Genomic DNA, 18,453 nt, shown 5'->3' with positions numbered 1-18,453 from the left:
CACACATGCATGAGCACACATCAGAGACTTTTGCCAATTCCGGGATTGTGAGCCATGCAACCACTAACTGGCTAAGAATAGATTTAAGTAGACCTTTAAAAGTCATTTAGTTTTACAAGATCTAAATATAAGAATGCATATTAAATATATAGGATTCAACTCCATCTGAGATTGGCAATATTCTATAAAACAGATTTATTTCACCTCAATAATAAAGAGTATAAAAAGCTTGCCTGATTTTCTTATTGCTTGAATCCCTGCATTATTTCAATGCTGCAATTTTAAAGTATCATACTAATTAAATGCTCGAAAGGAGAATCAAGTTTCCTGTACTCTAGTGCAAAAGTTTAATTCTATTAACCTCTCTTTCTTTTACACATGTCAGAAAACAGCAGTTAATCGTTTTTGAAAAATTATTGTCCTCAGAATCCTTATTTCTTTATGTTCTAGCCAAAAGTATTCTTTCCTCACTAGCTCATGATAGTTATTGATGTCATGAGGGTTAATGATATAGTCATTTAATCATCTTAATAGTAATAACAATACCAACCAGCATTTCAGTTTTTATGTACGTATGTATGTGTTTATATATGTGTGTATGTGTATATATTTTACTAAACCTCACAAAAGCTCTATAATGTATATTGTGTTAAACCATTTTCAGATAAAGAATCAGATGTTCAGAGGTAAAATAACTTGCCTAAACTCATTATTAATTTAAATTCAAACTACCTATGAAAACTCCACAAAAATTATACAACTTTAAAATTCATTTACCAAACACATTAAAATAAGTGATATATTCAAGTGGTTTTTCCTTCTCCTGAACTCACATTAAAGATTGCTGCTTGCTATCAGAGGGACAAATGGCTCAAACAGCCACTAAATTAAACTGATGACTGAAAAAAATACAACCACTATGTTCCTCGAAACCCACCATTTCATGAAGGAGTTTGGAAAGAATGAAGTCGAATTTGACCTTGAAAACAATTTCACCACTTCGTAATTACACACACTAAAATCACAGCTGGACTAAAATGATTTGAGTCACTGATACAAAGGGATTTTGAAAGGTCTCTATATTCATTAGTAGCAAATATACCTTTATACTGTGATAACTGTTACAATAAATGAATGAATGAATGAATGAATGAATGCAGGTGCTATAAGGGGATACAATAGGACACCTTTCCTGCCCTGGGGCAAATCAACAAAAGCATCCCCAAGGAAGTGATGTTTAAACTAAGATTTTGGGGCATCCAACTCTTGCTTTCAGCTCAGGTCATGATCTCACCGTTTGTGAGTTCAAGCCCCACCATCGGGCTTTGCACTGATAGAGTGCAGTCTACTTCAGATTCTCTCTTTCTCTCTCTCCCCTCCTCTCCCCTGCTGACTCTCTCTCAAAAATAACAAATAAATAAACTTTAAAGAATTTAAAAAATAAACTAAGATTTTAAGGGTAAATTAAGAATAAGTCAGTTGAATGGTGAAGAAAGTGGACAGAGGTAATTTTCTTAAAAATAAAATCAGAGGTAGGAGAATAAACTTTTATGGAAACTAAATTAACAAAAAAAGAGAAAGGTCTAAGGATTAAGGAGAGAAAATATTACAAGGTTGCTGACAGACTATGAGACAATGAGATCCAGCATACAGATTAAAGGGAAGTGTACTGTAATAGAAGGAAAGCAGGGAGTCATAAGTGAAAATGAAGTAACATTTGGAAGATATGGTAGCAAAAACTTGAGGTAATTTTCACTTATTGTTTTCAGAAAACTAGGAAAAATGAGATAAAGTTTGAAATTGTAACTGCAAGAGCAAAAGAGTGTTTTGATAAGAAAAAATTCCACTCTGTTAAGACGGCTTCTGAGCTGCCCAAATGAGTTTACGAGGACACGAATCTGACCCTCTAAGTGATTTTTTTTTCCCCAGCGGTGCTCAGCCAAGGAGCAGGAAAAAAAGGATCCACCCATGTAGGATCTTGTTGTGTGTATGCTTTCTTTTCAAAAATAAAGGAAATTACTATAGTGATATGAGTTTGGTTGAAATGACAGCCCACAGAGCTCAGGTTGTTTAAAGAGGGCAGAAGAGAAGAAAGGAAAGAGAGGCCCATGAAGAATCCAGATTGATGATGCATTAGATCAATGCTCCTCAGCTATTTTAGATGAAGAACCAGTATTTTTTTTTCTTCTTCATTTCCAACCCATTGCAGACACCATCCATTTCTATTGTGCATGGCTGATATAGAACTCATGCCATGTGTGACTCACCTATGATTCTGATGTGAGTCTATTCACTTTCCAAAGAGATAACACATTGATTACGCCCTTGGATGTCACAGTGATGTCAAATTGCTATCAAAGTTTCTAAATGCTTACTCTCAATTGATGTACTTGTAGCCCAGCAAAAGTCTGTAGACTAAAACTTGTCATTGGACTACACTTTGAATAGCACTGCACCAAAAGTCATAATGAGGCAGAAGGAGTGTGTTTAGATAGTAATGGATGGTTGAATAAGCAAAATTGAAACACAGAAGATTGAGGCTGGGTATTGTGAGATTTGAATTGTATAAATAAGACTGGAAGTATTTGCGATGATGTCAAGTCCAGGTAAATACTCCATTACATATCTCTTTCACTCTAACTCTCAAGGAATTCTTGCCAATTAAACGGAAAATGGATCTTCTGAATCAAGATTAAATTCTATGAAGATTAAATATAATATCTTAGCACTTGTAAAAGTGTATGATAAAGTAGAAAAATGTTACAAATGTTGTCCTGTACTCTATTTAAAGATCATTAGATTTGGAGTCACAAAATACAAGTCTGAATCCCATGCCTTTAAGCATGTAGTCTTTAGGCAACTATGCTTAGTAACATATTAGACAAATAGGTATAGTTATTTACATCTACATTATAAAAATATAAATTTCAGATTGAACTAACATAGGACACCATGCAGTAAATTATAAATTTCTATACCAAGTAAATATTTTTGTTTTAGAAAAATGGAGAATAAATGGAAATATGAGCTTATATGAGTGTACACCTTTCCTTTAACAATACAAGAAGATGCTATGATTTATCTGATCCTCCCAGGCAAATGACAACCCATAGCCGTATTTATAGTTGTCATGTGTAATCTGTGACAGCTGTTTTTGCTAGTGTCATTACTCTGGACAAAATTTCAGAAGAAGCTCTCACTTCATCACTTATATTAGGCATTTAGTACATACTTATTGGCTACTGCCCGCCTTTTGGCAGTCTCCCATAATAACCAAATCTTTCCCTTTTCCTCCAAAATGTTTGTATCAAATGACAGATGATAGATAGGTAGATGATAGATAGATAGATGATAGATAGATAGATAGATAGATAGATAGATAGAATAGAGAGATAGATGATAGGTGATAGATTAGATAGAGAGACAGATGATAGAAATGGGGGGGGAGAGAGATGGCAGATAGATAGATAGATAGATAGATAGATAGTTGCTACTGTCAACTAGATGGTCATCTAACAATCTAAACAAAGTAAAAGTAAAGGACAAAAGAAGATTGAAATTTGAGTTTTACTGGGGGCATATGTAACTTAAAAGGAATTCCTCAATGCAAAGTGAGGTTGATTTCATGGGTAATTGAGCCAAATGTTTTGTCTAGCTGAGTCCTTCCCTACTTGGCCTCAATATCACCAAAATTCTACCAAATAGCCCCCACAATTCTTCAATATAATATTCATATCAACGGATTCCAAGAAATAAAGTAAATTGGACATTTCAGCCATTCACTCTCCACACACTTTTTGACCTTAAGGGACAATTCTAGAGGTTGCTACAAATTCTGTCTAAAAGGAAGTAACTTCTGGAAAGTACACTGATTTGAACTATTAAATGATGAATCTATGGACAATCTAGAGGCAAAAATCACAAAAGTGCCAAAAAGAGATAAAACTTTTGTTAGTTAAAAGCACCATAAACATAATCCAAAGACAACTTGAAAACTGAAAAAAACAATGCAATTTTTAAAAAATCAAAGTGTTCATAACTTAAGAGTATGAAAAACCTCTATAATTCACTAAGAAAAATAGTCACCTCTATAGAAAGTAAGAGTTCGGGGCTATATTTTACATATGAATGAACACACAAATTAAATGGACAATAGATACATGTGAATGAACAGCTCTGTCAGTAATCAATAATTGAAAATTAAAATGAACTATTAACAGCAATATCACATATCTCTTAATAGCACACATTTTGGAGACAGAGAACACGGATTAAAGGCTTAGTTCCACCACTTAGTATGGCTTCATCAGCACTTTACTTAATATCTTTGTGTCTCAATTTCCTCATCTGTAAGACAAGAATACTACTGTTCCTTTAGCAACATGAGGGTTAGGTGCACCAACCTCTGCATAAATGGAAAATCCACGTGTAATATCTGACTACCCTAAAACTTAACTACCAATAGTCTATCATTGACTAGAAGCCTTACCAATAGCATCCAGTGGATTAACACAGAAATTGTATAATATACGTATTATACACTGTATTCATATAATAAAGTAAGCTAGAGAAAAGAATATGTTATTGAGAAAATGATAAGGAAAATATAATTATAGTACTGTCCTATATTTATTGGACAAAAAAATACACATATAAGTGGACCCATGCAGCTCAAATTCGTGTTGTTCGAGAGTGAACTATACCAATAAAATCTACTTATGGTAGCAAGCCTCCTGGACAGCCACTAGTGGTTCTTCCATCCTGGTATTCACAGAATAGGGCTGATCTGCGTAACCAATAGGATATCGTGGAAATAACAGTGTGGGACAGCCAGAGCTATGTCATAAAAGATATTGTGGCTTCTGCCTTGCTGCCTTTTAGGTCAATGTTTTCTGGGAGAAGTCAGCTGCCACATCGTAAGGACACTCAAGTAGCCCCAAGAAAAAGTCCAAGAAGTAAAGAACTGAGGCCTCCTGCAACAGCCAGCACTAACTTGCCAGCAAGTGAGTACTGGCACTTGTGAGTAAAGAGTGAACCACACCGGAAACAGATCTCCCAGTGCAGGTCCAGCCTTCAGGTAACTATAGTTCCAACTGACATCTTCGTTGCAACATCATAAATACCCTGATTATTACTTCTCTCAAATTCTTGACCCACAGAAACTGCGAAATAATAAATTTTTATTGTTTATACCACAGAATTTTGGGCTTGTTACACAGCAATAGATAACTAACATATTACTTTATAATATAAGGTTGTGATGAAAACTAATTGACTTCATCTACAAAAAGTGTTTTAGAACAGTAGTCCTTGCACATAATAAGCATTATATAAATGTTGGCTGCCAATATTACTGTAACTATAATAATAATAATAATAATAATAAGATAACTCTTAATATTATTTTTCAATATTATTTTTCCTTTGCCCAAGGGGCAAGAGTTAAAAGGAATATTGCTTACTTTTGCAAAAGTAAGTTATACATTTCTGAAGAGCAAGTTGGCACTGCATATTAAAAATCATAAAAGGACACATACTATTCACCTTAGAAATTACACTAGATAATCATCTTAAGCTTATCGCCCACGTCCAGGAAAACTTCTCTTATGGTAACTGAGGATGTATTATTTTATTTATTTACTTATTATTTTAGTTCTTGACAAAAGTGAGTCTTAGTACGCTGAAAAACAAAGAATATTGAATACACAATCCAAGGAGGAGCTAATTCATCAAAATTACTAATCTACAATTTCAACAGATCACACATTTCTTTTTCTTATTTTCAAACATATAAACTTCCAAAAATTGTTGGAAATAACTTATCTAAGCTCATGACATTCACCTTGGTGATTTTTAAAAACAGCTATCACTTTTTAATTTTGCTTATTTTTCATCCTTCATTGGAAGCTAAGTTAACATTCTCAAGAAGGAAGTAGGTACTGACCATCAGTTTTTGTCTCTATGAATATAGGGCTACAGAATAGCTTGATGGCTTAAATGAGAACTTGGCACCAATGAAAGTTATTATTATATTAAAATATTACATGGTATTTGTCATGGGTTATAAAATATAACAATATGCTGATTTCACAGATTCATAAATTTATATACATTATCTTTTACCTACCTAATAATGATAGTTTAGTTCACATTAACAAATTATTATAGTCTATACAAACATAATTTTTATAGTTGTAATTAATTGAATAACATGTTCCCTGCTTAGATATAATGATTTATAAATATTTTCATGGCATTAATTATACTTAATAATTTGACCTTGTGTGAAAAAAATGTAAAAATATAAAATCTATAAACAAATTAAAAAACATTATCAGCAAAATCACCTTCTAGCTAATAATATGTTTCTATATAAAAATGAAATACAATTCATTACACATGAATTATATTAATAAAATTGTTACTTTAAGTAATTCCATATCTTACTTATTTCATTTGTATTGCCTCTCATTTTAATATAATCTAATAACGACTCTGGTTGGAAAATACATATACACACCACATCCATGTATCTTGTGTATCTAGTCTCATATGGCTAGACATTGTTGTTTCCTTCAACATTTATCCTTACAATAAAATTTAATAAATGTCCTTCCACTTAAATGTTGTAGGCAACTTATTCTACTTCCTTATGAAACCTTCATGTAACTGTGTAAACAGAGGTTAGTGATGTCTCTATCCTTTCTGGATTTCTATCTATACATCCTTTTACTACTTAAACAAATAAACTCATACCTGTGCTCCCCATCAGGCAATTCCTAAAATTACCTCTAGGGTGGCATTCTAAGAACACACATTTTAATATGAAATGCTGCTCAAGGAAAAAAATGAAATGATGCAGAAAAAATTACAGGAATCTGTTCATATTTCTGATGCTCTTACTCTAATTCACTCTTCTCCTCCACAACTTTTTTTACTATAATATGATGAAACATTACTTTCATATCTGAAAGACATATATATGTCAGATATATAGATATAGATAGATGATAGATAGATAGATAGATAGATGATAGATAGACAGATGATAGATAGATTGATAGATAGATAGATGATAGATGATAGATTATAGATGATAGATAGATAGATAGATAGATGATAGACAGATGATAGATAGATAGATAGATGATAGATAGATAGATAGATAGATAGATAGATATCTGTCTACAGTTCCTGTCCAGAAGTTCCTGGAGCTTCTGAAATGCTGTATATCTTGGGGGATAAGAGCCCTAGGAGTTTCTTTTGTTCTAATATTGGTCTTTGACTTACTCCCTGACACAGGTCTCCTAAAACCCTTGTAAATTCTGAAATGGTAAGAATGCCAGGAGCCTCTTTTGTTCTAATGAAGCAACTTTGGATGGGTTCCTGGATAACTCCTAGATGGGGGCTAGTCCCCAGAAAGACCAAATCATGATTAGAAGATGAGAAGATTCAGCTCCACCTCCCCCCTCCTCCAGAGAGAGGATAGGGGCTGGAAATGGAGTTATCATTGATCATGCCCACAGGAGGAAGCATCCATAAAATCCCAACAGTAGGGGGTTAGGAGAACTTTCAGGTTGGTACATACATACACTGGGAAGGTGACATGCCCCAACTCCATAAAGACAGATACTCCTGCACAAGGGACCCTCCCAGACCTCTACCCTATGAATCTTTTCATCTGGTTGTTTTCTGTATCCTTTACCATGCCCTTTATTAAACTGGTAAATGTAAGTAAATATTTCCCTGAGTTCTTTGAGCCACTCTAGTAAATCAATCAAACCCAAGAAGGGGGTGCTGGGACTTGCAATCTATAGCCAAATGTTGGTCAGCAGAAGCACAGGTGACAACCTGGACATGCAAATGGCCTCTGAAAGGGGTGGGGGAAGGGCAGTCCCTGAGCCCTCCCGTGTGGGATCTGATGCTATCTCTGGGTAAACAGAGTCAGACTTGAGTTGAACTGTAAGACATTCAGCTGGTATCCTAGAGAACTGCTTGATGTGGGGAAGACACCTCTACATATTTGGTAACCAGAGAGTCAGAAGTGATGTTCCTATGTGATTAGCGAAGTAGTCTCACCAGGGAGAAAACACAGTAGGAAAGAATCAGGTTTTTCCCTACACAGTGGTGGGGGAGAGATTGCAATTTTTTTTCCTTTTTACTATTTTATATATTATTGCACATTTGTATTTTACTGAGTTATAGTACTACTTCTGAACATTCTTAATGGATCTTTTAAGTTTTTAAATCTTATAATATAGCCTATATGCTAGTAATAATAAGATACTATGAGTCGAGCACTGTGCATGTCACTGAAGAGCATTTAAGAAACTCCTATTCTAGCTAGAGGCACCTAGCTGGCTCAGTCAGTAGAGCTTGCTATTCTTCATCTTGGGGTTGTAAGTTCAAGCCCCACATTAGGTGTAGAGTCTTACTCAAAAATAAAATCTTTAAAAAAAAAAAAAAAAAGAAACTCCTACTCAGAGGAGTTAAATGAAAATCGAAGCAAGCTACAAATCAATTCATAAACTGCTATAATACAATTTATGTTAAATGGGAGGATATACAAAAAAGAGAGGAGAGTGGCAAAAATCAAATAAACTGATTTCTATCTTTGGCTCCCATAGTTAAGTGATGATTTGGTCCACAGAATATATCTGAAATGATTCATGAATCTTTCTCACTTTCCACATCCATCATCACTACTCTGGTTCAATCACTCAGTCTCTCTCACCTGAACACTCTAATAGCTTCCTAAATAATCACCCCTATGAGACCCTTTGTGTCCTGTCCACTGCACTCCACAAGTCCCCTGGAGTTACTTTATTATCTAGTTAAAATGTTATACCTTCAACAATAACTTTCATTAATCTCCTGCAACATTCCAATTCTTTAGTAAAGGCTAATTCACAGTCTCTCTCCACCCATCCCCAAACACATGCTTGTGTGTGCACAGCATGCTGTCATACATGTTTTGAGACAACATTAGATAAATATCCTGTGATAATATTTGCCATCATCTTTATATTAGGATTTCATTCTTTGGGGGTTAAAAGTCTTATTTTAAGAGACTTTTCAATACAAACATAATTACTCCAGAGATGAGGGTATTATATTAAATTATAAAAAACTTTACCTAAAATAGGTCTATCAGATTGACTAATCTCATCAAGCAAAATCTGATAAGACTAGAACAGAAATGGAATCATGAGTTTTGATATATATGGAGGGTGGCAAGGGCAGGAGAGGAGGATCATAAGGTCATAGTTGAAGCTCTATGTGGAAAGAAGAGGCTCTGTTAGAGTAGTATTCTCGGGCAAAATGTAAAAGTACACTGGCTCATTCTTGATAAAAAGGGTGAAAGGTAAAGAAAATGAGAAAACCGGCCATTGGAATAGACAGCTAGTCCATCTGATTTATCATCATACTACTAGTACCTAGAATAACAAATTGTTCACAGTAGGACTTAATAACATTGTTTGAATGAGTAAATGTGGGTGCAAGATGATATACCTGTTATTCTTTATAAATCATTGTTATTAAGAAACTACATTACAGACTGAAAATCATAGATCTAGGATATGATAGAAAATGCCTGGCACTTTCCAAAGACAGAAGAAGAAATATGCTACTCTGGCTTTCAGAACCATGAAATTGAGTCTTGGAGAAATATAAGACTATAAGAAAATTAATGGAGAAAAATATAAAGATGCATCAAGTTCATTAAATTTTAAGTGCCCCACAAGAAAATGGCTTGAAATACCTAATGTTCAATGGGAATTTAATCAAGTGTCAAAGAGAACAAACAGGAAAGTTGGTTTGGTTATTTAATAGACCCACAAATTAAAACCTTAGAAACTATAAAAAAGTAAAGCAAATAAGTTACCGATATTTTTGTTAAGAGGAATGAAATACTAGAAAACATTTCACTTAAGGAATAATTTACACCAATGTTAATTTTTTAGCTTTGATTAAATGTACCATGATTATATAAGAAATTAACATCCCAGGAAGCTGTGTGATATGAAGGGTATATGGGAATGCTCTATACTGTATATACTAATCTTCCAAATTTAATTATTTCAATAAAAAATTAAAAAGCAAATGCAATAAAAAAATGGAATATTGATTTAATACTGAATAGTACCATACAATTATAAAAGATATTTGGGGAACAACTGACAACATTTAAACATGAACCAGATCCATAAAATTATTTAATCTTCTCAGAGGTAAAAATGTTATTGTGGGTACACGGCAGCATGTCATTCTTAGGAAAAGCATGCTGAAGTTAAAAATACGTGCATATCTGTGTGTGTGTGTGTGTGTGTGTGTGTGTGTGTGTGTGTGTCTGTAGGGAGAGAAGATTAAGCAAATGTGGGAAAATGTTAATTGCTGAATGTAAATGGAGGGAATACAGGTTTTCATTGTATAATTTTAAACTGTATGTGTTTGATTTTTTGCAAAGTAAAAAATAGTGAGGAAAGAAAAAAATTTAAAGACTCTCCAAATTGTGCTGGTTTTGAACAGACCTTAGGTTAAGTGGCTTCTGATAATCTGTATCATAATACAAAATCAAAGAAAAAATATTTCCACCTGAAAATGAAGAATTTTCAAAATTGTGGTAATTTATCTTTTGAAAAAAATAGGAATTCAAAGCATTATGTTCTTAAGTAGGTTGTAAGAATGAAATTTAAAATGATATCTATGTGGGTGTTATATGGGAAATGAAGAAATTATTCAGCATGAAAAACTCACACCTTACCATTTGGTGAAAGTCAAGCGTTGCACTTACAGATGTTATTTAGAAACAGCTGAGATAATTTCCAATATTTATATTACTTGGAAATATTTTTCTACTCTCTTTTTTGGGTAGAAAAAAGTGAGGCATTGGAATGTCTGGTGTTTCAGCAAAAAAATTAATGGTGACTAAATTGAGATAAGACCTTCAGTTTTTAGTCAAATTATTTCTCCAAGATCTGTGTTTGTGTGGGCACAGACATGTGCACATATGTGCATACTGTAAACAATATTGCTTTTATAATGATAGCCACAACTACCTACTATAGGAAAGATATAAGTTTCTACAATATTGTCAATGGTATCGTTAAAAATATTTTTGTCTATGCTTTTAACTTGTATTGCAATTGAAATCTTTTTTTTTTAATTCCCAGAACTAACTCCTACTGTTCTAGTATAATGAATCATTCTTCTAGGCATGTTTAAGCTGTGAAGTAGAGAGAATTTCATTCAGTCAACACTTTACTCTTGAGGTACGATTCTTCCCTTCATTCATGTATTTAACTCAAATTCTCTTACTTATGAAATATCATAGTCAAAGCATGGGAAATAAAATTTATAGAAAATTCACAACCTACAAATTGATTTTTATGTTCTTTACTCTTTTACATTTTCTACTCCTACAAATTTATTAACATTCCTCACGCCTATCTATAGGTGAAAATTTACCAATTTAATTTTTAGGTCTTCTTACATTCTGTTAAAATGACATAGAAAATTTTCAAGGACCCAGAATGTTGAAAGTTTGTTTACAAAAGAAAGGGAATTGAATATTCACTCACAGGTGACATAACCCTTTATTTGGGGGGTGGAGATAGAGGCAGCGTAAATTTAGCAATGAATTTACTCATGTAACAGGAATTCACCTCCCATTGATTTTCTGAGTAATTTCATCTGACTAGGAGACAAATAGCAAACTTCTTTTAGATTCAAATAATTGGACAGCATAGTTTATTCTTTAAGTTCATTCAAGGATTTTCAATAAAGCAGTTCTTTTCCTAGTATACCACTTTTTTTCTTATGTCTTGTTTCATGTTTTCTTTTTAATGATTTTTGGAATACAGAGTGAAGAAAGAAATATGGGCTTGGTTTTATTCTGATTAAAATCTACGGAAACATGTCTGAAAGCTGAACTATTATAATGTTTTCCTTTTTCATCATGGTTTTGCCACGGAGGAGAAAATCTGTGAAGGGCTTAATAATGTGGAGTCCTTTTTTCTAGGTGATTTAAGATCACATATATGACCTTGGAGGCACTCTACTAGAATTGCTAGTCCTACAAGAAGCTGACAAAGAATTCAAGATGTTACAAAACCACATTTTTATATTAGTCATAGCTATGGAACACTGCCATTACTTCTTCCTATGTTTCAGTACCAACTGCCACTTCTTAAAAAAGAAGTGTATTGATAAAAAATATTTCTCACTGGAAAAGAGATTTAACACAACCAAAGCTATAGTACCATTTGACTTTTGTTCTCCAGAGGTTGACAAAAATAATCCACCAGGAAGAATCTTTTAAAAATAATGATATTGTAAAAGAATGTTGGCATTGATATACTGGAAAAAGGAAACTAGTGAGTTTAGGTTGACGTTGGAGGTACAAAGGTATAGCTGCCTACCATAACACACAAACAGTGATTGCTATTGCAAATGTGCTGAGGAATATGAAGAGCACCAGTAAGCTTATAGGCAGAAATCGTGGACACCCAGGAAAGAAGAAAAGTGGAGTGTTCTGACACAGCCATGATCATGGCATGGCCTAGTGTGGTGTCAGTGGATAAGCCTGGGATACTCAGGGAGTCTGCCCTGTAGGACTTGATGGATTGAATGCAAACAATGGAAGGGTGACTCATAGGTTTTGGGGAAGAAAGAGACAGAAACAGATTTCAAGTCAGGAAGAATCAATAAATATTTCTAGATATCTTAATTTTGAGACAACTGTTAGAAACCTAATGGGAGATACTGACTGTACAGTTGGAGATACAAGACTGAAGCTCATAGTGACTACTGAGGCAGAGATTTAATTTTGGAAATCATATAAATGTATAAGATCCCCTTTTTCTTAGTGGAATATATGTATAATTATATATTATATAATCTTATATAAATAATGGCAATTTTATTTCACGCTTTTCAATGCTTACTACTTTTATTTATTTTTGTAATCTTACTGCACTCCTTAGGATTTCCAGGAAAAAGCTGAGTAAAAGTGGTTTTAGTAAGCACCTTTGTTTGAATGTAATCTTAAAGGTAAACTTTCAATATGTGGTCATTAAATGTTCTTTATTCCTCTAGGTTATTTTGTAGATAATTTTCCTTAGCTTAATGAATGTTTTCCTCATGGCTTTCTAACCCTGTTTCTTTCTTTTTTTTTTAATTGTAAATCGATACTGAATCCTCTCTCAAATGCTTTTTTTGTATGCATTAAAATCATGATACTATTTTCTCTTTTAACATAAAGATCTCTTTCTACAATAATTTCAGCTTGGTAATATTATTTTTTAAATACATTACTTTGTTACTTCTGTAGTATATTTTATATACTAAATTGGTCTCTAATCATTTCATATACTGTCTTCAATGAATTCTGTATCATGGCTAGGATAGCCTCATAAAATGAGTCTGGGAAATATCTTTTTTTACTATTTTCTGGAAAACATGTGCAAGCTGAGAACTATGTGCTTTTAGAATATTTACTATAATTAGCAGTTTGTAAAACATTATGAGCAATCCTCAGTTACTTTTCCTGGAAACAAGGGTAACACAGTTTTGTTAGGATGAGAAATAGACATTTAAGATTAATGATAATCATCAATTTGATAGGTACCAATTACTAGTGGCTGATGTTCTTTTGAATATTTTTTTACCATAACAACCCTATGGGATAGTTTCCCTTATTATCCTCTTCTTCTATATCAAAGAACTCAAGTTGAGAGGCGCTTGGGTGGCTCAGCCAATTGAATGACTGACTCTTGATTTTGAATCAGGTCATGATCCCAGAGTTGTGGGATCAAGCTTCGCACTTGGCTCCATGCTGAGCATGAAGCCTGCTTGGGATTCCCTCTCTCTCTCTCCCTCTGCCCCTCCCCCTGCTTGCTTTCTCTCTCTCTCTTTCAAATTAAAAAATATAAATAAATTAAAAAAAAAAACTCAAGTCAAGAGAAATTAAGGAGCTTGGGATCATGCAGTTACTTTATAATAGAATGAAGATTTGACGGAGGATGGTCTCTTTACAGATTTCCCAATATTAGTTTCTTTACTCTGACAAATTTATTATAAAAAGGAAAATTGCTGAAAGTAAACTTGTTGTATGAGATTGTTTGAGTTTATTTTCTTCTTAGGAAACTTGTGGTGATTAAAATAATCAAATTATCTATGAAGTATATTTTTATGCTATTGAATCTCATTAAAATTTGTAGTGTGCATGGGTTTATATTCAGAAATTCTGTATCATAGCTATTATTCTACTGAGGACTTTCTATCTCTAGACTTACTATTTTTACTTTCCTGTCTTGGTGAAATGAATAAAAGCATATCTTTTCTGCTGCTGAAATCAAGCCCACCTAGACTTTTCCCCTGTAACTCTCATCAAAGTGTAGAGGATTATTTTAATTATAATTAATGATATAATAATTCATTCAAATGATATTTTAACAAGTCAATAGTTTACCTTAATGAATGCCTATAGTCATTTTGTTCAGAAGAAAAGGATCCGTACATGATAGGAAAGGTAGATCTGTATAAAGGAATAATTGGTAGGTTGCTATATTGTTTCTATTTTTTAGTATTTTATAAACTCATAACCCAAATTTTGAAGTTTCTTCTTTTCCTTTTTGAAAAACATGGATTTACTTTTAAAAAATATATAAATTATAGTCATAGTAGTAGTACCACAATTTAGGGTGTATTAAAGGGGCTATTTAAATAAAGAGAAACAGGGCACCTGCACGGCTCAGTTGATTAAGTGTCAGACTTGATTTTGGCTCAGGTCATGATCTCATGGTTCCTGAGACCAAGCCTCATAATGGGCTCTGTGCTGACAGCATGGAGCCTGCTTGAGAGTCTCTCTCTCCCTCTCTCTCTCTCTCTTCTATGCCTCCTTCACTCATGCATGCGCTCTCTCTCTCAAAATAAATAAACATTTTAAAGTAAATAAAAAAATAAAATTATCTCATTTTATATCCTGTGATAATTAGAATTGTGCTATTTAACATTTATAAGAATGAAAAGACAGTAATATAAATATTATCAAATGATATGGTTTAAAAGTAAAGCAAATATTTTATTACAAATGATATTTGTTATCTATTGCCAAATAACAAATAACTACAAAGCATAGTGACTTAAAGCAAGCAACACTTTCATTTCTCAAAATTCTGTAGGTTAACATGACTCCTTGGGTTGGCTGCGGGCAAGTCAGGAGCTAGAGAGGTAGGATGCCTAGGATGGGTAAGTCTCATTTTCCAAGTGATTGTCCATCTTTAGGGAGGCTAAATTGGGATCCTTTACATGCAGTCTCTGGGTAATGTTCCAGTGAAGGGAAAGCAAAAGCACAGACTTTTAAGGCTTAGCCTCTGAAGTCATACAGTGTAACTTTTGTCACATTCTATTTGGCAAAGCAAGTCACAAGACCAGCACCTGCTCAAGTGGTGGGGAATTGCATTTCATCTCTTAATGGTGTAAGCTGCAAGGTCCCATCAACATAGGACATAGACACAGGGAACATGGTTCATTGAAGACCATTATTTTAACAATCTTCCATACAAACTAAGTGACAGCTTGATACACTTCCTTTTGAAATGCAAAGTCCATAATCTTTTAACCTCATGCTGAGATGTAAAATATATTATATTGGTTGCAGAGTCTCATACATCACCCCAAACTGTCTTATGGCGTTTTAATGAAACTAGGATGCTTTCATCTTTTTATAATGTAAGAAAAGAGTTCCTCTGAGATGTTGTAATCTCAGCCATAAAAGAATACAGACATCATTAAGAGGAATTTCAGCAGGTGCCATAAATTAGATATATTGTGATACACTATCAGGATAGAACTTTTAACTATCTCATTCATTTCAATGGGTTTATCAAAAAAATGGTAAAATAAGAATATGAAAGAGAATCGATACAAATAGTCTTTGTAATTTCTTGTTTGTAAAGGTGGACTGTTTCAGTGAGTTTGATCTATCTGTTGTGAGCCTATCTATGGCCTGCTAAGAAAAGGAAAAGAACAAAAGTCTATTCTGAAATCTAGTAATAACACATTCAAAATTGTGATCCACATTCGATTTCCATTTATTGAGCACCTAGTATGTTTCAGATATTATTTAATTCTTACTGTTAATCCTAACCAATGGAATAAAGACATCATAATTACGATACATAATTTAACAAAAAAGAAATATGGGGTTCAGAACTCTAATTTGCCTACCTAAATCTTAAGTGGTGGCACTCAAATTTAAATTCTCATTTTTAGGACTTGGGTCTGATGCTTAAGCCATTACCACCTTCCTAAAAAATTATCTCATTAGAAGTCATTATCAGGTATGATAAGAATTTTATAAAAATATTCCTTTTGCTAAATAACAATAAAAAGGGAGCAGCTTAGTTTCAAAGGTCTTTTAAATAAACAATTGGCATTTCTTTAATGCTAATTAAATATGTAACAGGTAGCAGATGGAGAATTTACATGTATTTTCCACTAAATTTCACAAAGTCATTTACAAAGGAGGTGCTGTTATTTTAATTTTCAGTTTAGGGAACAGGCTTAAAAATGCCCTGGCACCATCACCACAATTTTAATCAGTTATTAGTACTTAAAAAAACCTTCCAGACAGATACTTAAATGCTGCCATAGTTGAGAGCCATTGCTTTGTTTACAATAAATTTTAGGGAAAAAAAAATGGTGCCATTAGAAGCAAAGTTAAAAGATAAAAAAACAGAGCAAATTGAATGGCAATATTTTTTGTTATTATTTAGAAATTTCTTAATGCTTATAATTTTTTCACTAAAAATCATATACAAATAGGTAAACATTATAAGATATGTAAACACATCTTCTGAAGGAAATGCATTTTGCTAACGCATAGTTAAAATGGTTTACATCTTAATGGTGTTTGCAGCTTCAATTATGAAGGTGAAATGTTAAAAAAACAAAGTTGTTTTTTTTTTTTTTTACATGAATATAAATTACTGTCTGGATCAAAATTAGTTCCTACAGAAACATTTAAGAAAAAATTAAAGTATCATCTTACTGTTCAATTTCCTAACAGTTTAAAGTATAATCTCAGATGAAATTACTTCAAAAGCAGTGTCTCTATGAAAAACTCACATGTATGTTTTTCTTGAAATGTTTTCAAAATCTATCTCTAAATAAATCTATTTGTACTTGAATATATTTCAGTATTACTCTAATGCATGGGAAATTTACTTGTGTATTAAATAATCTATAGCAAAACACTATCTGTGTAAACATAAGAATAAATTAATAGATATATAGCATTTGAAACCTGTGTTTATATTATGCATAAAACTGTAAGTGCTAATCTACTTATAGTCTTATCAAGATATCCAGGAAATTCAGTTGCTAAAATCACCAAGTTATATAAAAAATTAAAGATACACTCCCAAAATATTATCTTGCCACTTTTTAAAGTGAGTAACTTCTTTTATAACAAGTAGATGATAAAAGGAATCCCTCTATTCTATACATTCATGAATATATTAAGTTGCCACTAATTTCAGAGACATATCTCTTACCATCCAAGTTGAAATTTGAAATTAAACTCACCAGCAAATTTGATATGAAATTTATTTTCAGGCTTCAATATCTGGACATACAAAGGGCAATTTGGAGCAAAATCTTTTACAGCCCATGCTCTCAAAATTGTTTGGTGGTCCTGAAATGATAAATATCAAAATATCATGAAATAAAATGAAAAATTTATACTACATAAAGTAAAAATAATCAACCAGTGTGTTAAATGCTCACATCCACAATTTAAAGTTAAACATATTTTAATTAAACATACAAACATACAAAATAATTAATTCAAGGACTTATTTGTAAATATTATTATTATTTGTAAATTATTTGTAAATAATTATATTTGTATTATTATTTGTAAATAAATGTATTATTAATTGTAAAAAATTGTAAATATTATATAATATTTGTAAATATTATTATTTCTACAAAGGAGATTAACAATACCTAATTCAATCAGTGCTAATTACCAGCACTTAAAAAATTAGCAGAGAGTAAGAGGAAAGTTTCTTCAAAAACTTAAAAGTACTCTTCTTGGAAAATAGTTGAGGGTCAGAAGCCTTCAACAATGCAGCACAACTAATAGTTTTTAGTAACAGTTTCCATGGAAAAAATATGGATTTATAACAATTTTAACACTTTTAGAAAGATTGGCAAGAGAGGAAGGACTACAGCAACCACACATGTAGAGAATACACTATTTAAAATTTGTTTCTATATAAAAGTAAAAGTAAAAGAATCTTGACTCTACATGGGTCATTTGGAAAAGATCAGTAACTTTCAGATATTAAAAATACCAAAACAGTTAAAAAAAAAAAAAGAAGGTGCTAAGATTTAGAAAAGGAATAAAAATCCTGCTTAACATTAAATCTTACACATAGTGTG

At 32.6% G+C, this 18,453-nt stretch overlaps 1 protein-coding gene across 2 annotated transcripts in view; it reads right to left on the bottom strand.

Annotated features, from left to right (window-relative positions):
• The window catches only part of KCNT2 (potassium sodium-activated channel subfamily T member 2), a 359,762-nt gene that overhangs the window by 139,898 nt on the left and 201,411 nt on the right, over nucleotides 1-18,453 (bottom strand). For both annotated transcript variants that reach the window (XM_049634538.1, XM_049634537.1), the window contains exon 13: nucleotides 17,593-17,701. In XM_049634538.1, coding sequence (XP_049490495.1) covers nucleotides 17,593-17,701 — 109 coding nt within the window. The remainder of the gene's footprint in view (nucleotides 1-17,592; nucleotides 17,702-18,453) is intronic.

Source organism: Panthera uncia, chromosome F1 (assembly GCF_023721935.1).
Source record: "Panthera uncia isolate 11264 chromosome F1, Puncia_PCG_1.0, whole genome shotgun sequence".
NCBI classification, from domain to species: Eukaryota; Metazoa; Chordata; class Mammalia; order Carnivora; family Felidae; genus Panthera; species Panthera uncia.
This window is presented reverse-complemented; position numbering and strand designations above follow the sequence as displayed.